Source organism: Notolabrus celidotus, chromosome 4, assembly GCF_009762535.1.
Source record: "Notolabrus celidotus isolate fNotCel1 chromosome 4, fNotCel1.pri, whole genome shotgun sequence".
Taxonomy (NCBI): domain Eukaryota; kingdom Metazoa; phylum Chordata; class Actinopteri; order Labriformes; family Labridae; genus Notolabrus; species Notolabrus celidotus.
This window is the reverse complement of record NC_048275.1, coordinates 890,417-915,883: the sequence shown is the minus strand read 5'-3', so window position 1 is coordinate 915,883 and position 25,467 is coordinate 890,417. Positions and strand designations below refer to the sequence as shown.

General features: G+C 42.3%; 1 protein-coding gene across 1 annotated transcript in view; it reads left to right on the top strand.

Moving 5' to 3' along the window:
• The window catches only part of unc5b (unc-5 netrin receptor B), a 98,837-nt gene that overhangs the window by 67,627 nt on the left and 5,743 nt on the right, over window positions 1–25,467 (top strand). Inside the window, exons 5-15 of the mRNA XM_034681226.1 lie at window positions 10–190; window positions 2,295–2,462; window positions 3,263–3,427; window positions 9,886–9,918; window positions 16,549–16,743; window positions 18,863–19,231; window positions 21,437–21,524; window positions 22,005–22,179; window positions 22,269–22,508; window positions 24,661–24,810; window positions 25,289–25,453. Of these exons, the coding sequence (XP_034537117.1) occupies window positions 10–190; window positions 2,295–2,462; window positions 3,263–3,427; window positions 9,886–9,918; window positions 16,549–16,743; window positions 18,863–19,231; window positions 21,437–21,524; window positions 22,005–22,179; window positions 22,269–22,508; window positions 24,661–24,810; window positions 25,289–25,453 (1,929 nt within the window). The remainder of the gene's footprint in view (window positions 1–9; window positions 191–2,294; window positions 2,463–3,262; window positions 3,428–9,885; window positions 9,919–16,548; window positions 16,744–18,862; window positions 19,232–21,436; window positions 21,525–22,004; window positions 22,180–22,268; window positions 22,509–24,660; window positions 24,811–25,288; window positions 25,454–25,467) is intronic.

Here is a 25,467-nt window from a genome sequence, read left to right as displayed (position 1 = left end):
ACTCTGTAGGTGGACTGGCTGAAGAACGAGGACCTCATCGATCCATCCCAGGACTCCAACTTCCTGATCACCATCGATCATGATCTGATCATCAAACAGGCCAGACTGTCGGACACGGCCAACTACACCTGTGTGGCTCGTAACGTGGTGGCCAGAAGGCGCAGCAGCACGGCTACTCTCATTGTTTATGGTAACACACACACACACACACACACACACACACACACACTGAAACTTCCCTTTGCTTCACTTCTTCTTACATGATCCTATTATGAGTCGTGACTGCAGAACTTTAAAAGAAAGAAGCTGTGGAATGATAGATTTGTATTGATCCATCACATCACACAGCACTTCATCTGATCCATCACAGGGGTTAGATATATAACATTGACTGCTTAGGATCTCTGAAATGTATCCCTTCAGAAAACTGGCTCAGTAGATTTTCAGACAAATGCAGATAATTAAAGATGCAAAGAAATAAGATCAGAACATGTTTACCATCCTGACAGATCCAGGATGTGACACAGATATTTACAGTTAGAGGAAGGACAGAGATGCTGCCATGGTGATGTAATGTCAGGTTGCAAAATGTGTTAAAGTCAACTCTCAACTCTCAGCTGAAAAAGCTGCACATCATGAAGTTTTGGAGCTCTGTTTCAGTTGTGAGGAGCTGAATTCAGGGTTCAATCTTTTCAGTTTATGGAGATATTTAAAGTTGTGCTATTAAAGATCCAGAGTGTTATCTTGTAGATATCATTCATATCTTCATTTATCTCATATCTGCAGAGCTCATGTTTTTATATCATATCTTTGATTAGCTTGTTTTTGTGCATTCGTGTCGGTGCATATTATCATGAAGTCGTGCAGTGAATAGTTGAGGAAGGCGACGTGCAAGTTTTAGAAACTGTGCAGAAAAATATGAACATGAATCATTTTAGTCCAGGACAGTTTCATGAGTTTGTTTTGCACCAAAATTCAAAAGCAATGCCTGATTTTCTTTAGTTAGTTTTCAGTGTTTTTTTGTTTTTCATCACTTTTGTCAGTTTTAAGTTATTAATAATAATATTAATAATAATACATTTTATTTAGAGGTGCCTTTCAAGTCACCCAAGGTCACCTTACAGGGAATAGAAATAAAAAACATGCATCATTATAACATCATTAAAACAAACAGACTAAATAATAATATAGAATAAGTTCTTAAGTTATTTCAGTGACATTTTTGGTCTTTAACAGAAGGGTACCAACAATTTAGTCTGTGTGTGTAGAGCCTTTCATAATAAATCAAAAGTAACTCAAAGTTCTTCACAGTGATTAAAAAAAAGAAAGAAGCAGAAATAAAATGTTAAAAGACATGTTAAATATTTAAAAACGAAAATGGATTTTAAAATAGAGACAAATGCACCAACAACAATAAGTTAAAGCATCAAATTAACATTAAGAATATAAATAGTTAGAATAAATAATAAAAAAGGGGTAGGAATAAAAGTTAAATATAAAATAAAGGCTTTAAATATTAATGAAACTGAGTAGATAAATAATACTAAATAAATAGAACAAAATAAAACATTACAGTAATAACATTTTTAAACCCTCCATAAAGTCAGACTGAACAGATACCATAAACCAGCCACAGATTGCATCATGTAATATGATATATTTGATATGATATATTTAAAGGCACTATGAGGAGTTTTTCACCAGCTGAGAAACAGACTGAAACCAACACTGATGCCTCTTTATGACCTTCAAAAGCAAACAAACCCATAAACAACAACACTGATACCTTCTCTGTTTTCATTTGTAATGCCTTAAACCACTCAGAGGGGGTCGGTGTCAGACCACATGATTAACATTAAACTTTAGAAACAACCTTTTTCAGCTGTTTTCATGGCAAATAATCACAGAGTGATACATCTGTTTAAAGACAGCAGGGTGAGGTTTTTGTTGAAAACACTGCTTTTGCATGTACAGAACAAGAGATAAGAGGTATCACTTTGTCCACAAGGGGGCGCCAAAATTGATATAAATCCAAAGTTCCTCACAGCAGCTTTAACCATGAGTCACCTTAAGAGTCATCCTTTCCTCCAAGAGACCTGACCAAGATAGAGACGCCTTCAGAAGTTCAAAATAAAAACACAAACACCCCCGGCAGAGGACGAAGACAGCGAGCACACAGAGACCGGATCACATCTCTAAATTCACTTTAAATAAAGTTGTTTACAGAGAAGCTGGCGAGGGTTTAAACTGCCAGACGCGCTCATCTCTCCCGTCTGCTTCTGTGTCTCCGTCAGTGAGCGGAGGGTGGTCGTCTTGGACCGAGTGGTCGGAGTGCAACGCTCGGTGTGGGCGGGGCTGGCAGCGACGGACACGCAGCTGCACCAATCCGGCTCCTCTGAACGGAGGCGCCTTCTGCGAGGGTCCGCCTTTCCAGAGAGTGACCTGCACCACGCTGTGCCCAGGTGAGGAAGACTTACATGATAGAGAGACTTACAAGATATGCAGACTGGAGGAGCAGGAAGCATAAAGATACATGTATGCATCAGATACTAAATTTGCAGTGTGTGTAAAGCTCACTGTAGATGCAGCCAGGTTTTAAAGACTTTAAATAAAAAGAACATGATTTATAGGACCAAGTTAGGACAGCTTCTGGTCCTGTACCTCCTGATTGTGTCACAGAGAGTCATCCACAGCAGAGATATGGAGTCTTCTGGATCCTCTCCAGCGTTTATAGCTCTGCCCCGTGTCAGGCCACCCTGACTCTGGAGCTGTTTGAAGCTCCTGTGAAGTTTTTATCTGCTAATGAAACAAACTGAAATGAATACTGATGCCTTTTATGAGCTGCAGGAGCAAAACAATCAGAGATAAGATTGATGATTTCCACGAGTAAACAGAGAATCTTTAAAGCCTGTTACTGCTGCCACAGGGTCGACATCCAACCCAGAGATTTACTGCAGCAAAACTTGAAGTGACTTTGTGCACAGCTTTTTAAAAAACAAAGAAGAAGTCTCAGTGAAGGATGCATGTGATGGACAGCAGCAGCAGGAGGATATTTCTCATTACAGAATAACACATTTTCAGAGAGTGATAAACAAAGAGATTAGACAAATGTCTTCATCCTCCGGGGTCGCCAAGATTGACACAAAATGAAATTCCCTCTAAGTCCAAACCAGCGAATGTCTGCACCAAATTACAAACTCAAAGCTATCACACATGCATTCTATCCTGTCCAATCCCTTCTCTGTGTGCTGTGTGGTTCCAGTGGACGGAGGCTGGACCGAGTGGGCAAAGTGGTCTGCCTGTGGGACCGAGTGCACCCACTGGCGCAGTCGCGAGTGCCAAGCTCCCCCGCCCAGGAACGGAGGGAAGCACTGCAGCGGCAGCATGATGGAGAGCAAGAACTGCACCGAGGGGCTGTGTGCGCGCAGTAAGTCACCTGTGTTTGAACGGGAGGGGTTGGTAAATGTCAGCAGAGATGAAATATTTGGCTCATATAGATTTCTGGATGTTATGTATCCTAATTCTTCACTTGGCCTTTACGAACGCATCAGTATCTTTGGATATAGTTCACAAGCGCCTGTGAGGGAGATGAGGGGGGATGAAGGATGGACGCTCTCTCTCTCTTGATAGCAAAATGACCACAACGCCTCCGCCGCTCTACGCCCGCCAACAGCTCCCTCCACATCCAAACACTCCTTAAAGCTCAGACGGATATTTAATCATCAAGTTTTAAAACAACTTTCTGAGACATTGTTAAAAATAACAGATATGTTACAGTCTGACTTCCAAACAGACAGCAGAGTCTCCTCAGTGTTCAACAGTCAGATACAGAAATCATTGATGAGAGAATACATGAAGAAGTGTAGCGGCTGCACATACAGGGACATCCTCTTTAGGAGGACAGCTTATAGAAAGCTCCAGCAAACAGATGGCAGCAACTTCTGTTTCATTAAAAGGTCCCCTCATGCTGCTTATTGTAGAACACACTCGTACAGGCGTGATGAAGGAGCTAATCATTGAGTGGTCTTAATTTAGACGGTTGTTTTTACAACAGAGCGATCTCAGAGAGCTGCACTCAAACAGGCTGTGATTTAAAGTGACAGTACTCCAAGACAAATTCAAGTTCCAGTAATTCATGAAGTGTTCCCTGTTAGAGAGCGAGGTCATTAACATCAGTGTTTCTACTTCAGTGTATGACTTTAAGACGTGTTAGATGCATCCACATCTGACCTTTAATAGACCTTTTCCTTCCAGCGGTGCGTTCCCCCAGACACGCCATGCTGCCTACATATCCCCCACTGTTTGGCTTCTCCATCCTGTAGTGGCACAGAGACTGCAGGGTCATGTCTGCTTGCCTACTCTCAGACCAAGATGGAGGACGGTTTAACCCTCCTGTTATGTTTGTTTCTTAGGGACAGTAATAATGTTCCTGGGTCAACTTGACCCGGGGCATATTCATTCATCCAACAGTGTCAAAACTCCCCAAAAGTCCCAACACACATATTTAAATCTAATGTTTAACTCCATTACTAACCATTCAAATCAATACTTGGTCTATTGGTGTTCTTTAATCCTCACAGATCATGATTCAATGAGGATAACTCACCTGTTTCTTATTAAAATTAATGTTCAAACTGTTTTTAATGAACATTGGAAAGTCCTAAATATAAATACTATAGTTTAACATGACAGAGATTTTTGTTTATTTTTATTTTACATTTAGTTTTTTTGTTTTTTATGAAGTGATGTTGATAAATGAACATGACACCTCTTCTGTCACATGCTGCCCAGATGTTTATGCTGCATTTATCTGGTTTGGAGGCAGATATTTCCTAAAATAGACTTTAAAAAGGGTCAATTTGACCCGCAACATAACAGGAGTGTTAACATGTTATCCAATTCTTCCCAGTTTCTGCATGTAAACATAAAACTGTGAGGAATAATGAGGTCAGAGCCTAGATGCTGAAAACAATGTTCTGCTGCAACAACAAACAGATCAGAGTCTAAAATCTGACTAAAGTAGTGAAACACTAATCCCTTTTACATCTCCAGTTCAAGGCAGGACTTTAACTTCTCTGTAATGTCTCACCTGTAAATATCATAGAGTGGATGTGTGAACCTTGTTTATATCAGAAAATATCAGCCAAGACTCGCCCCCTCCAGTGGTCACTTTCAATCACAACGACACTCCATGAGATTTATGTACCAACAAGTATTCAGACATTTTCTTTGAATGCATGATTAAGACCTGATGAAGGAGTCTCCTCTTCCTTACGATGTGTCCATCAGGCTTTTGAGCATCCAAGTGTTGGCTTGCTTCTTTGAGAACCACAAAGAAATACCTCTCCCTGCATTTCATGCTGTGCAGATCACTGTTTAGATGACTAAAGATGCATTAAAAGTGCGTCTTATGCAACTTATGCACAACTAATGTATCTGCAGGTGTTTTAGACGGGGGTTAGGTGGACCCTGTAGTTGAAAATGTGTGATGGTCTCACCAGGGTTCCCACACGTCCTGGAAAACCTGGAAAACAGTGGACCAGTTTTCCAGTACTGGAGAACACCTGGAAAATGGGAGAAAAAGTCAAATGTCCTGGAAAATGATTCCAACATGACTGCATGTGACCTGACAAGGTTAAAAAAAACACATCCCCATTCAACATTTGTGGACATTTCTGTCATTCAGATCTATTTAGGTCATTAATGCTCTGATCCTCTGATTAGTATTAGTATTTATTTATTTCAGTAAGGAAGCTTCCAGAGTCCTTTGCTGGCTCTTTTGTTTTTTTCTTAGTTCATGTTATATTTTTTGAGAAAAGAGAAGCTGAGATGTTGCCCATCATTGTTACTTGGTTGCACTAATAAAGTGAAGTGCTGTACATCTGTGGTTGCATTGTTCTATAATTAATTTGCCATCATTTTTAATCATGTAAGAGATGATTTCATGGATAGCCATAGACTGCACGTCTTTCAGTGTAGACTTCCACTGAGAGGAACATATTAGACTATTTAGGAACTAAATTAGGAACTCAATTTAGACTGTCATACCAGCTTGATCATCACTGAACATGTCCTGGAGAATGATCTCTGGAAAAGAGTGGGAACCCTGTCTCACCTCTGAACCGTGTGATGGGTGAAAAAGAGGGAGTGTCAGTTCCTGTGTAGCTTGCTAGCTGCTTCAGGTGGTGGTTGAAATGTTCTAAAAGTCCTTCTGTGCTCATGGTAAAGTTTTCTAAGGAGCGTTGCATTTTGAAGCCACTTTGCAGGGAAATGTATTCCACAGAGATTCCTCCATCGCAGCGTGGTGAGAGCAGGAACGATACGTGGAGAGAGATGACAGGAATAAAGGCTCCATCGCAGACAGATGTTTCATGAGGCCAAATTTAGGTTCACGAAGAGGGAGAGAAGGCAAGTGATCCACAGCTAAAAGGCACAGATGGAGAGAGAGCAAACGCAGACCCAGGGAGTGCATGGAGAGGGAAGCGAGCATGACACGGCCAAGTCGAAAAATTAGCACAGAGAGGAGCATATGAGAGTGAGTCAGACCCGCTCTGACACCCAATGTGCAGCCCGTGATGAGCTGGGAGGAATCCAGCTGACAGCGCATTAGAATCCCAGAGACGCACATCCACAGAGGCAGAGAGATACATTCAAGTGCACACTTCAAATCACTCACACACACATGAAGCTGCACGCCCGCGCACGCAGACGACTCTGGTAAACGCACGTGTGACTCAGGGATCATACGCAGCGCTGTGCTCCGGCTCTATCAGACGCACACGCCAAGCTCTGACATAAACAGGCTTCCACGCAGCAGCCGGATTAGACAAATACTCTGTCTGAGTTGACTGTGCAGAGCCGAGCATTCTCAGGGGGCTGTCAGGGAAACATGCACTCAAGTTCCTCTGTCAACGGGGGGAAGAAGGGGAGCGCTGTGCTGGAGGAAGTCTGTGAATGTGCCACTTGGCAAACTACAGGTTAGAGACTGATTTATTCAGTGTTCCAGCGCTGTGATTAATCTGAGTACAAACTGCTCTAATGACTTATCATAATAATAATAACTTTAATTATATATCACCTTTAAAAACAAATGTGCACAAAGTGCTTTAACACACAGAGTGGTTCAAATAACAAAGTGAACCTTTAGACAGTGAGGAGGAGTTTTAAGAAAACAGAATACAACACAAGAGGTTCAAAATAATACTCATACATTAAACAGAAGGAAGGGGTGAGACAATAGACCAATACATCATTGTTGAGGTTTTTTAAGGGTAAATAGATTAAATAAATAAATAATTAAATAAATTCATTCATTCATTAATAAAAAAATAAATGAAAAAGGAAAAGTAAATAAAAGCATTAAAAGGACAATACAAGAGGTTTTCAGGATAAGAGGACGACATAACATCAGGAAAATTAGAAAAAGTGAAAAAGGATAAATTAGGAACATTAAAATAAGAAATACAAAATTAAATCAATCAATCAGTCTTTATTTGTATCGCACCAAATCACAACAAACATTATCTCAAGACGCTTTTACAAACAGAGCAGGTCTAGACCACTCTATGACAAATCCTGAACAGAGACCCAACACCAAGACCGGATCAGACTCAGTCTGACCCCACCTTAATCCACCATGAGATTACACCTCACAGTATTTAGCTAGTTACAGTGGTGAGGACAAACTTCCTTTAACAGGCAGAAACCTCCAGCAGGACCAGACTCATGTTAGACACACATCTGCTGAGACCGTGTTGGAGAGTGGGATAGAGGGAGATGAAGAGAGAGAGAGGTGATAGTGATGAGACGAGTAGTAGAAGCTGTTGCCGCTGGAGTCCGGCACGTCCGTATCAACTCAACTTTATTTATAAAGCACTTTAAAACGACAACAGCCGGAACAAAGTGCTGTACATAAATAGAAAAACAACTCAGACATAAAAACAATTAAAACACAGGATAGTAAAACAATAAAAACAATAAATAAAAACAAACCATAAAACACTGAAACAGGAGCAGAGTCTCATGCAGGGTTGAAAGCCAAGGAATAGAAATGGGTTTTAAGATGAGTTTTAAAAATGGACAGTGAGGAGTCTAATGTGGAGGGGGAGCTCATTCCATCATTTTGGAGCAGCAACAGAAAAAGCTCTCTCCCCTCTCAGCTTCTGTTTTGACCTTGGTACCTCCAGGAGCAGCAGATCAGCTGACCTGAGGCACCGAGCAGGAGTTATCAGCTAGAGTCTGATGGCTGTCTAACATGAGTCTGGTCCTGCTGGAGGTTTCTGCCTGTTAAAAGGAAGTTTTTCCTCACCACTGTAACTAGCTAAATACTGCGATGTGCAATGCTCATGATGGATTAAGGTGGGGTCAGACTGAGTCTTACCCTGTCTTGGTGTTGGGTCTCTGTTCATAATTTGACATAGAGTGGTCTAGACCTCCTCTGTTTGTAAAAGCGTCTTGAGATAACGTTTGTTGTGATTTGGCGCGATACAAATATAGATTGATTGATTGATTGATTGATTGATTGAAACGTCAACAGCAGGAGGAACCTACGAGACAAGGGAGCTCAGGGACTCCAGAAAGGTCTATGGTTAGTAACTTTAATGGGACAGGAAGAGTTAAAGTGAGAGACAGGCAGAGAGAGGAGAGAGAGGGGAAGACAGGATCCCAGTGTGTCAGTCTAAGCCTATAGCAGCATAACTAAGACCTGGTCCAAGCCTGATCCAGCTCTAACTATAAGCTTTATCAAAAAGGAAATTTTGAAGCCTACTCTTAAAAGTAGAGAGGGTGTCTGCCTCCCGGACCCTGACTGGTAGATGATTCCAAAGGAGAGGGGCCTGATAACTGAAGGCTCTACCTCCCATACTACTTTTAGAGATTATAGATTTTAGAGATTCAATTAAACAATAAATAAAATCTAAGACAATGAATTAGTAGGTAAAAAATAAAACTAATAATAAAATAGAAGTAACTGTGGTTAAAAAGATAAAGTCACATAAAAGCCAGTCTGTTCAAATGTGTTTTAAGAAGAGGTTTAAAAGATGTCACTGACTCTGTGAGCCTTATTTCAGGGAGGTCGCTCCAAAGTCGACTTTGCACGCTCCTAACAAACAATATCATCTCCCTCTGATGTCTCCATCATCGTTGTCCCCTTTGAGCAGCGGCTAAATAACCCCTTCATAAATATAAAATGCTTTGAGACACCACAAACCCTGGTCCTCGCCGCCTCCTGGTAGAGTCTAATTGCTGCTGGGTGATGTAAAAGTCGGGGAATCCATTCGGCGTTTTGATGATGCTGATGGGAGAGGAGGTAATTTGGTTGGAGATCGACTAAGTCACACAATCCTGAAAGATGCTTTCGACATTCATCAAACCTCTCTGGGACGATTTGCGTCCGTGTTATTTGGGAAAGGATTGCTCCCGTCAGGATACAGATGTGTGTGATTTTCAGCTGGAGGAAGGCGATAACGCACCCTGCGGGGTGTGTAAAGACACGTGTTCAATCTGCATGGTTCTCCCTCATGCACCAAACACAACACCAGCGTCCTCGTTCATTTTCAAAAGTGTCTTTAACTTCAGCGCTCTCATCCAAACAATCCTAATCTCTCTCTCAGTCATTTTCAATTAAACTCCTGTTCCCTGTGCGTCATGGAAACGATGCTGCTGAATCTCAGTCCCTGTTTCTGGGAGGAAAGGATGTAAAGTGTATCTTCTTATGGGCTCTGTTCCTTTAATGTCAGCGTTTCTGTTCTCATATTGATGAGCTGTTGTTTACGTTGCTGTTTCTGCTTTGCATTATGTTCTGTTGTATCATTTGCATAACGACGAGTCCATCCATTTTTATGTTCTTGTGTTTTTTCTTTTCTTCTTCTTCTCTCCATCAAACAGATAAAAAGATTTCTATTGAACATGCAAGCCATCGTAAGTTCACTCCCCATGACTTCACTCTCCCACAGCCTCATACTGTCTGTTTGTGCTTCATCTCTCTCTGTGAGTGAGTGTGTGTGTGTTTCATCTGTGAGTGTGTGTGTGCTCTCATATGAGTCCTAACATCTGTGTCAGAGCTGAATGTGTGTGTTGAGTTGTCTTCTCACGCTGCGTTGTCGCCTCAGATGGAGTTCAGTGAAGACACGCCTCACCTCTTGGTCCGGCCCGCTCTGAGTGTTGTTTTCCTGTCATGTCTTGTATGTGGACTCAGAGGTTTCTGAGCTGGCTCTCTGTCAGGACATTGAATCATTTATATAACAACTCGCTGCTCTTTAGATTTAAAGAATAATCAAGTTATCAGGTGAAGAAGAGGTTCTGTTTACACCTGGGGTCAACATGAAAAACATCAGGCCTGTTTGTTGCCTTCTTTACAGTCTGATTAGAAACTTGAGAAGTGACTGAGTGGCTAAATCAAACTCCAGACGTGTCTATGATGTGAACACTGTCACTTCTTTGGTTCATTACATCCCTTAATGTGAGTCTCAGCTTCACTGTTAATACTTCCACAGAGGCTTCACTCTTTCTTCAAAGTTATGATCTAGAGATGTTCTAAACTGGTCGCTTAAACAGACATTTAAAATTCAACTCACCAACTATTCTAACATCTCATCTCCACTTACATATGAAGTATCTGACATAAAACAAGTCCAGGAGAAATCTATGTTGTTTCAGACTCTCAGGGACATTTAGAAAGAGACCCCCTTCCTGTTTTGTGACTTGCAGGGATAAGTTTTGCGACTCTTAGGTCAGCAGAGCTGAAGGACAGTATAATAAAAGACTAGATGTTAAGATAAGTATGGGCTCTGTATTAGGCTGTCACTGGCTCTCAGATCTACAAAGGGGATTGGTCAACAGCATTCTGGGAGTCAGCAGATTTGCAGAGCTGTTCTCCCAATCATTCTGGTTTTGATTCTTGTAATAGCATATTACTATGCAAGCAAGCCAGTGTCACAAAGACTCCTTCTGCATCTACACATCACGGGCGGTCAAGATACGACACGTTCATGACTGATGTCTGTAGATTCATAAACAAACGGATGATGCCTCGAGTGTCCAACGCAAGGATGTGCATCTCTTTCCAGATGGTTAGAAACCTGATAGAAACTACCTGCAGCCAAGCAGGAGAGAGGCTAACATGTCTGTGTTTCATATTAAACAATGTGAACTAGATTTTAGCAGAATAACATAACTCACATTCACATTGTGTTAAAGCTCAATAAATAAGTTATTTTGAATCACTCAAACTCTCTGAACAACCAACAGAGCTAGATTGAAGGAAGTAGCTTGTAAGCTAGTTAGCAGCATGTAGCTAGGCTACATTTTTGAGTGTGCTGGAGTCAGATGTCACTACTGAATTATTTTTAATACTGCCTGTAATTACTGCTGTTTAATCTAAATTCATTTTGTAATATTGTATATATCTCAATCAATCAATCTTTATTTGTATCGCGCCAAATCACAACAAACGTTATCTCAAGACGCTTTTACAAACATAGGAGGTCTAGACCACTCTATGTCAAATTATGAACAGAGACCCAACACCAAGACAGGGTAAGACTCAGTCTGACCCCACCTTAATCCACCATGAGCATTGCACATCGCAGTATTTAGCTAGTTACAGTGGTGAGGACAAACTTTTTTTTAACAGGCAGAAACCTCCAGCAGGACCAGACTCATGTTAGACAGCCATCATGCCTCGACTGAGTTGGGTCTGGAAAGACAGATAGAGGGGAGTAAGAGAGAGAGGTGATAGTGATGAGACGAGTCGTAGAAGCTGTTGCCGCTGGAGTCCAGATCGTCCGCAGCAGGAGGACGTCTACGGCAGCTCAGAGGAATCTACGAGACAAGGGAGCTCAGGGACTCCAGAAAGGTCTATGGTTAGTAACTTTAATGGGACAGGAAGAGTTAAAGTAAGTGATGAAGGGGTTGGGGGGAAGGGGGTGAGCTAGGATCCCAGTGTGTCAGTGTGCCAGTTCCCCCGGCAGTCTAAGCCTATAGCAGCATGACAAAAGCTGGTCCAAGCCTGATCCAGCTCTAACTATAAGCTTTATCAAAAAGGAAAGTTTGAAGCCTACTCTTAAAAGTAGAGAGGGTGTCTGCCTCCCGGACCCTGACTGGTAGATGATTCCAAAGGTGAGGGGCCTGATAACTGAAGGTTCTACCTCCCATACTACTTTTAGAGATTTTAGGTACAACTAGCAAGCCTGCATGTTGGGAGCGTAGAGTTCTAGAGGGGTAATAGGGCACTATGAGCTCTTTAAGATACGAGGGTGCCTGATATCTAGATTATATTCTATCTTTATTTATCTATTTTTATTTTTACTTATTGAAACTTCTTCTTGATTGTACTTGTGTCTGGGTTGCTGTAACAACTGAGTTCCCCCCTGGGGATCAATAAAGTGATATCTTGTCTTATCTTAGATTCAGGACCAAGATAGATCCTCAGACACTTTGGACGTCACAGTGATTGTCATAGAAATGAATGAATATCTGGTGACTCACCTCCATACACATACTCACATTTACTTACACACAAGCTCAACAGCCAAGTCAGCTAAGCCTCTTCTGCACAATTTTGGAACTACACATAAAAACTGAAAGCTTCTTATTTGTAAAATCACATTGATGGAGATACTCATGGACACTGGGGATGTTCCAAAGTGAAAAAATGTCCATTCACAAGACTTGAAATTTAAATTCTGACTAGCTGAGTAACCTGAAGTTTAGAGAAAACTCAGAAAACAGTGAAATATGAGATAAGATAATACTTTATTGATCCTGGGGGGAAATTTGGTTGTTGCAGCAACACAGATATAGTAGCAAAAGTAGTACAAGAATAATAGAGCACAAAAAAATAGATAAATAAAATAAGAAAACCATTTAAAGGTATCTGTCAACCCTGAGTCAAACCTGGTCCCTGGGTAAAAACTAGGAATCCTAGCAGCTAGACCCACAGAGTCTGGGTGAATAACGTCACATTGGTTTGCAGAGAATGCCTACCATTAGCAGAGCTAGCACCTCCAGCCTTCAGTCCTCCCTGCAGGTTAACATCCTCATGCCTGTGCTGTTTGTGCATTGTTCCAGTCGAGTGTTGATGTGTCAGTTTAACCAGAAACAACATACAAACAGCTTTATCTGTTAAATCTGAACCCTGACACTCAGGTGTAAACAGGCTCATATAGATATATTAATGGTTGTTTAATTGCATACAGCAGTTAATCTGACTCTTATGCAACATGTCAGGTGAAAGAAACTCTGGAGCTGGTGAAGGTATGAAGGTATGAAGGTATAAAGGTATAAAGGAGCAAAGTGACATGCCTCTGAGCTGAGACTCTTTGATCCACAGGCGTGGACGCTCGGCGCTCTCTGCAGAGTTGATTTCTGTCTGACTCCCAGTTAATGTGTGATATAGTTTACATTTGAAGTGATGGTAATTCCTGCAGCTCGATGTGACGTGGGCTCAGGGGAGAGCAGCCGCGGTAATGCACCTAATTCGCCATTGTTCCGTTTGTGGTAATAAGTGCGGACGGCTGTCGGATTCGTTTCCATCGCGCCACGTGAGCACTGAAGCTCTCCTCTGCCAGCCCGTCTGCCTCCGGCTTCCCTCTCTCCTCCACCCTCCACCCTCCACCCTCCACCCTTTCTTCCTCCCTCTGTGGTGTCTGCGCCTTCCTCCAACTTCTCCCCTTGCTCTTTTAACACAGGCCTTCTCCTCAAGCACAGCTCTCCTTATCTCCACTCTCCTCCTCACCACACTCCTAATCCGTCTGTCCTCTCAACAAATCACAACCTTATCTAACTCCTTCCTATCACTTTTGCCAAATTGCCTCTCCTCTCGCTCTCTCCTCCTCTGTTTATCCAGCCCGTCTACTGCTGCTTTTTTTTTCCCTCCTCTCCATCGTCTCCCGCCAACCTCGCTCCTCGTCTGCCTCTCTCCTCTGCTGTGGTGTGACTGGCTCACGTGGCCGGGCTCGGCTCTGCTGGTGTTTGGTAGTGAGGTCTGAGCCGGCTGTGGTGGGCTCGCTGACCGGTCACCCAGGAGAGAGGAGAAGGAGCCGGGGTACAAGGAGGAGTTATTTACTTTGCTGAAAGATCACAGGGTACAACAATAAGTAGGAAACTAGGTTTACAAGTCCGCCTTGAATCAACTCTCACACTCCCACAAGCAAACTGACGGAGTCATCGGTCACTGTGATCATCCCTCCTTCCTCTCTGGATGTGAAAGAATCCTCCTCCTAATGTGGTTCCAGTGAAACAGATGGGAGACTAAATCCTCAGTCCTTGCTCCATGCAGAAACACATTCAGAAGTTCAGCTGGAAATGAAATGGTCTCATTACTCAGATTTCTTTATTATTGAGCCTTAAGTTAATAATCCTCTTGGTGCTTTGATCTCAGGAGATAAGGTGAAGAACAGCTTCTCTGCAGAGCTTGAATCACACGTAGGGATGCACCAATGTATCCATATCAGCTGATATTAGCTCTGTTGACAGACTTCAGCCCGTCTCCTAATAATGCTCCATGCACGGATCTTTATCTCTACCTTATCTTTGTTTATTCTGCAGAAGGTGTCACCTCTAAGTCAAACTATGATTTGTTCTCATGGTCACATGTGACAGAAAGCGTTAGCAGTGAGAGTTTATTACACGTCTCTGAGGAAGAGGAGCGATATGCCGTGTGTACGACATGTTCCAGTGACATCTCAAGAGGAGGGCCTGCTAAACAATTTAAAAACTCTGAATCTCAAAGCTCATTTAAAAAACATGCATCAAGAATTACAAGGAGGTAATGCAAAATACATCGGTATGAGATTCTGTTCCATTATTTAATCAGACATAGTTTGTATAATAATAAAAATGACAAAGTGTTCACTTCCTGTGAAGCCATAAGATTTAGAGCTCCCTCTGCTGGCTGGCTGCAGTATAGGTCATAAGCCCCGCCTCCCTATGTTAACAGATGGAATGTAAGGCAAGGCAACTTTATTTATATAGCACTTTTCAGTACAGGTAACAAAGTGCTTCACAGTGGGCATAAAAACAAGAAGAATGGAGAGATAAAAAGTAAAATGAAATAAAAATTCAAAAGCATGCAAGCTTATAAAACAGACTTTTAAAATCAGAGTTAGAATTAAATAAAATCACATGTTTCTTGAGTAACGACATAAAACAAGGGACTGACTCTGCAGGTCTGGTCTCCTCTGGCAGGCTGATCCAGAGTCTATAGGAGCCCTGACTGAGACAGACCTGTCCCCTTTGGTTTTTTAGTCGGGTCCTTGGAACAGCTAACAGAGCACTGCCAGAGGATCTCAGTTAAACTCACCAAAATAAAATACATTTCTTAGATAATAAAAAACTAAAATATTAAACCAGTAAAATAATATACTCTACTTAAAATTAAAATAAAAAATACAAATATTTGAACTTGAATAAATAAATAGATAGATAGATAGATAGATAGATAGACAGACAGACAGACAGACAGACAGACAGACAGACAGACAGACAGACAGACAGACAGACAGACAGACAGACAGACAGACAGACAGACAGACAGACAGACAGACAGACAGACAGACAGACAGAGACACATAGATAGATAGATAGATAGATAGATAGATAGATAGATAGATAGATAGACAGACAGACAGACAGACAGACAGACAGACAGACAGACAGACAGACAGACAGACAGACAGACAGACAGACAGACAGACAGACAGACAGACAGACAGACAGACAGACAGACATAGTAAGGTGAAATAAAACTGTTCTAAGAATAAACCTCAGTTAAAGTGAGACTAAGAGGTCAGTCTTGAGTTTCCCTGTATAGATGTTGATGCTCTGTGCAGCCCTCAGATCTTCAGGTAGGGTGTTCCACAGGTGTGGGTCATGATGATAAAAAGCTGCCTCACCGTGAGTCTTTATTCTAACTTTTGGTACCATTAAAAGTCCAGTTTAGACCTTTAGATCAGATAAAGTGCATCATGTCTTTTTAAACACAGCAAAGACTTCTGGTTTTGTCTCCCATCACCTTCACTGCTCTGCTACATAGTTCAGATGAACAGGAGGAATAATTACAGTAACTAATAATGTCCTCCATATATCTGTGTACCCTGAAGGACTTCATTTCCAGCCGACGTGAAAAAAAGACCCCGAGCAGCTCTTATTTGAGTCATTCAACAATCGATACCTCCATGGATTAAATCTCTGTTAAATGTCAATTTAAAAGTCACAAGTGGCGTCAAAACTTCCCCGAGCCCGAGGCCGCTCTTAAAGAAGCTCACATCCACAATAAGAAAACAGAGATAACTTCTTTCCAGAGTTTAAAATAAAGAAGCAACAAATCTTCACATTTTAGAAGCAGCAGGAGTAAACTAACGGTCTCAGCACTGACTTCCACTCTGATGACTGATCCATGCTTCTTCCTTAAATCAGCTGTTATCTCCACGTTGTGTTTTCTCTCCTCCTGTGTCTCCCTCTCATCTGTGTCTTTGTGTTTTCTCACGTGTGTCTCTCTTCATGATGTTTTTGACCCTCTTGGTCTCTCTCCCTCTCTCCCTCTCTCAGCGCTGGCTCCCGGGATGGGTGTCGCGGTCTACGCCGGTCTGGTGGGGGCCCTGCTGCTGTGTGTGATCCTGGTGTTGTGCGTGGGAGTGCTCGCATATCGCCGCAGATGCCGCCATCTCCACGGAGACATCACCGATTCTTCTTCTGCTCTCACTGCCGCCTTCCACCCTGGCAACTACAAGCCTCCCAGACAGGGTGAATGCACGCACACACACACACACACACACACACACAAGTCTCACAAATCAATCAGCACACACTGTTTCACTCCTTCTCAGCTTTCCTGTCGTACTCATTTTTAGAGAAGTGCTTATTCACAATTCATCCTTACTATCACTCTGCTATTAACACCATCCCATAAATTCATTCTCCTTACTCCATTATCTCCTCTCGCTTTGTCACTTCTCCATTCTTCTCTGCATTACATTTTTCACACTGAGAGCATTCGTCATGGTGTCCCTTCCTCTTGTTCTGACCATCAAATATGCATTAGCAGCATATCAATCCAGACCCAGTTCTTGCAATGTTTGGGGTTGGGACAGATGCTCTGGAGCTCTCTTTATCAAACAACCAGAAGAAGGTGATATGCTTTGTGACGCTGTTAGCAAGAAGAGTAATTCTGCTGAAGTGGAAACAAAAAACCCTCTAATGTATCTAGCTCTAATGAATGATGTAATGAAGCATTTGCAGTTAGAGAAAATCAAATTCACCCTGAGAGGAAAAATAAACATGTTTATGGACCACTATAACAAAAACAACCCCATGAAAAATAATAACTTAGCAAAATCTAGGGCACTTGACATCCTCCAAGTTGTATTGTTGTAGTATTATTTCTATTTAAATCTTTTTTTATGTTATTGTTTTGGTGTTTTATTTTACTTGTGTTTTGTATGTCCTTTGGTTTTCATTTATACATTATTTATTATATTACCAAAAGGATTCCCTCACCTGCCTTGACTCACATATGAACTTAAGTGCCGTCCCATTCCTAACCCATAGGGTTCAATATGATGTCGGTCCACCTTTTGCAGCTATTACAGCTTCAACTCTTCTGGGAAGGCTGTCCACAGGGTTGAGGAGCGTGTTTATAGGAATTTTTTACCATTCTTCCAAAAGCTCATTGGTGAGGTCACACACTGATGTTGGTGGAGAAGGCCTGGCTCTCAGTCTCCGCTCTAATTCATCCCAAAGGTGTTCTATCGGGTTCAGGTCAGGACTCTGTGCAGGCCAGTCAAGTTCATCCACACCAGACTCTGTCATCCATGTCTTTATGGGCCTTGCTGTGTGCACTGGTGCACAGTCATGTTGGAAGAGGAAGGGGCCCGCTCCAAACTGTTCCCACAAGGTTGGGAGAATGGAATTGTCCAAAATGGTTTGGTATCCTGAGGCATTCAAAGTTCCTTTCACTGGAACTAAGGGGCCAAGCCCAGCTCCTGAAAAACAACCCCACACCATAATTCCTCCTCCACCAAATTTCACACTTGGCACAATGCAGTCTGAAATGTACCGTTCTCCTGGCAACCTCCAAACCCAGACTCGTCCATCAGATTGCCAGATGGAAAAGCGTGATTCATCACTCCAGAGAACGCGTCTCCACTGCTCTATGGTCCAGTGGCGGCGTGCTTTACACCACTGCATCCGATGCTTTGCATTGCACTTGGTGATGTATGGCTTGGATGCAGCTGCTCGGCCATGGAAACCCATTCCATGAAGCTCTCTGCGTACTGTACTTGGGCTAATCTGAAGGCCACATGAAGTTTGGAGCTCAGGTACAGATATTTATGTTTAAATGTAGGCAGAGAGGAAAGTAGAAATCTGTCTGTAATATGAATAATCAAGTTTAGTAGAGATATCTGAAAATGCTACTTTAATACAGTAATAAAGTTTTTTAGCAGCTCTGGTTTTTAAATCCTCAAATCTTAATCAAATCTCTTAAAAAGAAGAAAGCGTTGGAGTCAGAAAGAGAGTTAAAATATCTCAGGTCTGAAGTCAGCTGAACATTAAGGGTTTATTAAAACAGCAGAAAAACTAGTACATCATATTTTATTACCCGGCTCTCTTTCTGATCTTCAGGTTGTGTAAGATGCTTGATTCTGATTGGTCAAAACCTCTTGACTATGGTTATTAACTTTCACTAACATGAGACAAACTGATCACAGGTCATGACAGATTCTATTCCCCGTATGTTATCCCTGACATCACATCACATCAGTGTCATTAATCCCTTCCTCTCAGGTCACTTTAAGCGCTCTCCTCCCTGCTGGTGTCGTCTCAGGTGATGAAGAATGTCTCCTCTCTCGCCCCGTGTCCACAGATAACCCTCACCCTCTGCACCCCTCGGCTCCTCCAGACCTCACGGCCACAGCGGGGGCTTTCCGGGGCCCGCTCTTCTCCCTGCAGCAGGGGGTGAACGACAGCCCGCACAAGATCCCCATGACCACCTCCCCTCTGCTGGACCCTCTGCCCAGCCTTAAAATCAAGGTGTACAACGCGTCCACGCTCTCCTCCCTGGAGCTCCCCCCGGACATGTACTCCTGCGACGGGGAGATCCTCAGCCTGAAGTCGGTGGGCACCATAGGGAGAGAGAGGGACTACCACAGCCACACGCTGTCCAGAGAGCCCGGGCTGAGCACCAGCGCCACTCTGGGCGCCCTGGGAGGACGCCTGACCATCCCAAACACAGGTCAGAGGGCGCAGAGCACACACAGATTCACATATTCTCACAGTGTCTCTCTCTGCTGTTTGAATCTAAACAAAGCTACCTGAGCTTCATGTGAGATTTCAGATTAAGAGGAATAACAATGATATTAACTCTGCTGGGCTCCATCCTGAAAATCAGATATTGATTCTGATTTTATGTTGTCAGAAATGTTCACTGATTCACACCGTGTCCCAACAACTTCTGTCTGCCGGTTAAAGACATCACATTCAACACATGTTTCTCCTCCACTGAACTTCTTCTACAGATTATCAGACTTGTTGCATCTTTAATGCAAGAAGACGTGTTTTCATGAGTTAAATGTCTCGTCTTTATGCATCAAACTAAGTCAAATAATAAATAGCTAAATCAAATAATCCATAAATCAAGCTTCATTTATGGAGCACCTTTCAAATGGATTGAAAACAAGAAAGAAGCAGAAGTAAATAAAATATTGGCAAAACATACTCAACTCATTTTTATTTCTAGAGCACCTTTTATACATTCAAGCATGCAGCTTAAAGGGCTTCACAAAGATCAGAGACAGAAAACAGTAACAGATAAAATGACTGAAACAAGATAGAGGAATGTGATGTGAAATACTTAAAGATAAGATAAATGTAATAAATAAATACCAGAGAAATACAATTAAATAAAGTAAAAGATGATAGAAAACGATGGAGTAAAATAAAATGAATGGAATAGAATAAATATCATAGTAATACAATAAAATAAAAAAGAAAGACAATAGAGTAAAAATAAAATAAAATAAATACCAGAAAAATAAAATAAAATAAAATAAAGATGATAGAATAAAAATAAAATAGATTAAATAAATAAATACCAGGAAAATGAAGTAATGACAATAGAATAAAAATAAAACAAAATAAATACCAGAAAAATAAAATAAAATAAAACAAAAAAACAATAAATAAAAATGATGGTTAACAATGGTCATAATAGTAATCATGCAGTCCAGGGCTAAAAGGAAATTACTCTAAGTTAAAAGCCAGATTTAAAAGGTACATACTAAATATTAAAAAACAAAAATGGATTTTGAATTAGAGACTATAATAAAAATATGTCATTGAAAATAAGTTAAAGCATCAAAATAACTATAAGAATATAAATAGTTTAAATAAATGAATAAAAAGGGTGAGGATGAAAGTTGAATATAAATAAAAGAACTACAAATATCAATTAAACTGATTTTTAATAAAAGTATTTAAAATAAATGAATAAATAAATAAAGCAGTGAGCTTGATGAAATAATGTAAGGAGTAGCAGGTACAGATATTTATGTTTAAATGTAGGGAGAGAGGAAAGTAGAAATCTGTCTGTAATATGAATAATCAAGTTTAGTAGAGATATCTGAAAATGCTACTTTAATACAGTAATAAAGAATTTTAGCAGCTCTGGTTTTTAAATCCTCAAATCTTTATCAAAACTCTTAAAAAGAAGAAACTGTTGGAGTCAGAAAGAGAGTTAAAATATCTCAGGTCTGAAGTCAGCTGAACATTAAGGGTTTATTAAAACAGCAGAAAAACTAGTACATCTTATTTTATTACCCGGCTCTCTTTCTCTGTCTGATCTTCAGGTTATGTAAGATGCTTGATTCTGATTGGTCAAAACCTCTTGACTATGGTTATTAACTTTCACTAACATGAGACAAACTGATCACAGGTCATGACAGATTCTATTCCCCGTACATTATCCCTGACATAACATCACATCAGTGTTTCCCACACGTTGATGTTACCTGAGCGGGTGCACAGGGATATTTTCAGCCCTCGCCTCAGGCTTTAAACCTCATCATGAACACCTGTGCTGAATGAAACACACAGTCCACAGGGTGCAGGTTTTGGGAAGAGGCGTGCATGACATCATCATCACCTGCACGAACAGATAAGTGGCATGCACCCGGTCTCTTTTGGGACTCCAAGGAAAGAGATGTTTTTAAATGATGTCAGGTAGAATTAGCAGCTGTGGAAAACATGAATATTCAAGTATAGAGAGCAGAGACTCTTCCTGCAGAGTGACTGCTCTTAGAACAGGTAGCTTCACACCTTGAATACAGCAGCTTTATTTTCACACACAATGAAACAAGAACTCAAATGCACCCGGTGTGAGGCTGTGTTAATCCATTAATCACACATAAGACAAGTTAAGTAACAACACCCTCTTCCTCAGGTGTGAGCCTCCTGGTCCCGCCCGGTACCATCCCCCAGGGGAAGTTTTACGAGATGTACCTCATCATCAACAAGTGGGACAAAACGACGTGAGTGCTCTTCATCCGCCTCTCCTCTCCTCCTCCCTCCTCTCCTCCTCTCCTCCTCTCCTCCTCTCCTCCTCTCCTCCTCTCCTTCTCTCATCTCCTTTGCAAACATGGAGCAGAACAAACCTCCCTCTCACCTCAATCAGAAATAATCCACCGCATGGATCACCTGCTGCGAGACACTTCAGCTTATTCTCTTTTTTAGAAGCTCTGTTTTTTTTTTTTTTTGTGAGGATAAAAAAATGATCAGCTTATTTTAACTTCTGCAGCAGAAACAGAGCGGGGGATTCGCTTCCTGCCAAGTCTGTGAAGGGTTTGATATTCAGCGTGGCTCAATTACATCAATACCAGCATGTTCCACACGGAGCTGTGACCACGATGTTCTTTTATAAATGAAGTGTGATGTTTTGGCAACTGTTGCAAACGCCCGTGTTCTCCCTGTCCGTGTGTGTGTGTGTGTGTGTGTGTGTGTGACATTTCCAGGCTTCCCTCAGAAGGCAGTCAGACCGTGTTGAGTCCTGTGGTGAGCTGTGGCCCGTCTGGTATGCTGCTGAACCGTCCTGTGGTTCTTACTTTGCCGCACTGCGCCCAGCTCGACACACCGACGCCTGACTGGACCCTCACACTCAAGACTCAGACGCACCAAGGGGCCTGGGAGGTGAGGCCTCCTCTGACCGGGACCAGATCATTGATTTGTGGTTGGATGATGTGGGCATCATTTCATCTTTATTTGAATGTCTTCATCAGGAGGTGCTGACTGTGGGAGAGGAGACTCTGTCGTCTCCATGCTACCTGCAGCTGGAGGAGGAGTGCTGTCACGTGCTCATGGAGCAGTTGGGGACGTACGGCTTGGTGGGACAGTCCTGCCCTCCACAGCCGGCCTGCAAACGGCTGCAGCTCGCCCTGTTCGCCCCCAGAGCCCCCTGCCTCTCCCTGGACTACAGCCTCCGGATCTACTGCATCCATGACACCCCACATGCACTCAAGGTGTGCTTCTTATTTATCAATGCTGAAGCAAGATGTGATATTTGGGTGGAGTTAACTTTCTAAACGATATAGTCTTGGAGAGAAAGAGACAGTTAGATTGGATCAACCTTTAAATCTGTAAAGCTGCTGTGAGGATTTTCAGTTTATGTTGATTTTGGCGCCCTCTGTGGTCAAAGATGATCTCACAGCTTTGCCAATCTTGTTCTGTGTGCGCCAAGGTAGCATGGTCAGATGAAAATCTCATCCTGCTTTCTTCAAACAGTCAAACGTCACCTCTTACCCCTTTTTAACCGAGGCAGTTTCAGGCTTGTGTTTGGACTGCGAGTGAACCGGCTCCCAGCCGAGAAAACCGGTTCCAGAGCGGCTCCAACTCTTTGCTGGTCTAGAACTGCAAACCGTTTACAAACCAAGCATGTTTCCTCCAATCCACTGCAGCGAACAAATCAAAGAGACTAATGGATTCCAAGGCAAAGCAGCGGTCGGCCGAGGAGATGAGTTGCCGTTCTCCTCCATTGTTGTTGTTGTGAGGGAAAGCTAGCACTGCTGGGAGAAGCGGTCATGTAAATCTGACGTCATGACGTGCCTCTTCCAAGGGCTGTTTCTGTGCTGTTGGTCTTCTGGTCGGTCACCTTCCCCTCTCAGCAGTTTCAGGCTTTAAAAATAAAATATAGAAGTTGTTGATTTTGTTGCTGATGGTCTCGTTAACTTTCATAAGCCATAAAGACGCATCAGTGTTTATTTTCAATCTGTTCACAAACAGTTCAAACTCCTCACAGGAGCAGCATTTGTAGGTTGGAGCGTCAAAGTTCAAATAAAAGCCTGTCTCAATTAAAGGCCGGGTCTGTATTTGTGGCTACTACTTTGCCTGGTCACATATAAGAAGCCCACATGCATGAACTGTTCTTTTGGCAGTCTGTGCATGAAGCAGCTGATTTTTTATACAGACACTGAAACACCAGACGTCACATTCACTGGTCACCAAAGCTGCACAGAGAAAACCAGGATGTGTTCAGGCTGTCCAAGTTTGTGCAACAAGAACCAGCAGGAGGAACTTCTCCATTGATTTTTAAGACAATGTGAGGAAACAAAGCTGAACTTTAACACACGTCTGAGACCTTTGGAGTGACATGAGGAGGAGAGGTAACGATCAGCTGGAGTGTGTGCACAAGTTAATCCACAGCGTGTGAGCGTTCCGGTCTCTGAGTTGATCAGGATGAGAACAACACATGAAAACATGCACCGCTGAGTGACAGGTGCTCGCTTCAGAGATGGAAATAAAGCCTGAAAACAACAACAGAGAGCTGATCTCTGAGAGTCTGATTAAAAACATAATGAAAGTCTTTCTCCTGTTGAAGCATGTCCCAAATAAAAGCCTGGGCCACTAAATGAAGTTTCACAGTAATATCAAAAACAGAGCAGTGAACACACTGTTTGAAAATGAATAATGGATGACTGATAACTTGTTCATAGCTGCAAAGAAGAGGTATAGTTGTGAAGAACAGATCACAGAATAAAGCTTGGTCTGGTCATGAATGACACATTACAGTCCAACACTCACAGCTCTAAAGTTTGGATCTGTCAGAGGATGTGTTCATGCAAAGACAAAGAAACAATAAGATGTGAAAAGCTGACAGCTCATCAAGCTGGAGCTCAGCACCTCATCACATTTAAAGTTAATATCTGATTTGCATGTAGTCTAGGGTAATTAAAGAGTCCCACTCGCTCTTAACTTCAGCTCCTGCAGGTCCGTCCCACTCATCCAAATCAGATCCTGATTAAACATATTGAATCTTCTCCACCCGCCAGAAGAGCTGACCTAAAATAGAACATTACAATACACACACATGAAGAGAGAGAGCTCCTTCCAGACAAAGTTGGACCCACCTTAGTGGATCAGTTTAGTCCCTTTTAGTCTAAAGTTTTCAGAGAGCAGGCGGGGTGGTAAACACCAGCGAGCTGTTTGCAGTTTACTGGCATCCCTTTACATGATTTCTGGCTCTTAAAGTTCAAACAGCTTCTGCACTCTCATCTCTCACACATTTCCAATTTGGAGATGCAAACTCATAGAATGCACGGTTTGATTCCTCAGTTTTAAAATCTGTAATAAAGACAGATCCGCTGTAATCCTGGTCTTCTTTCTGCCTCCCTGCAGGAGGTGCTGGACCTGGAGAGGAGTCTAGGCGGGGTTCTGCTGGAGGATCCCAAGCCGCTGCTCTTCAAAGACAGCTACCACAACCTGCGCCTGTCCATCCACGACATCCCTCACACTCACTGGAGGAGCAAACTACTAGCAAAGTATCAGGTGAGACACTTAGAACTTAGAACAACACCAACCAAGAAGATCTTTGTTGAATCCAGTCTGGCTTTAAAAATGACTCTCATATAAAAATCTCTGACTTGAGAGATGAAGCAGAAGGTTTTTTAGGAAACACAGCTTGCAGACTTTATTTTCTGCTGCTGTAAACATTCAGACTCTGCTCTCTCTTGCAGCAGCTGCACTGAGATTGCAGTCCAAACCCTCTCTGAAGAAACAAACAGAGGATCTGATAGTGGTCTTAATTCATGAACAGTGGGCCTCAGAAATAATTCACCCTCTGACACACAGTGGGGGGGCCAGTTATTGGAAGTTCCCAGTATATAAAGAGGCTCTGTAGCTTTCCCAGTCAGGGTTAACTGTGTTCCAGATCCTCCCTGATTACCAGGCTCAGGGCAAAACCACTTAAATCACAGCGCAGAGATCTTTGGTGTTTGTTGACAGCATCGTTTGTCTTTGTTTGTAGGAGATCCCCTTCTATCACATCTGGAGCGGCAGCCAGAGACCCCTGCACTGCACCTTCAGCCTGGAGAGAGGCAGCCTGGCTGTGTCTCAGCTCAGCTGTAAGATCTGTGTGCGACAGGTGGAAGGGGAGGGACAGATATTCCAGCTGCACACGGATATTCAGGAGGTAATGGTGACAAG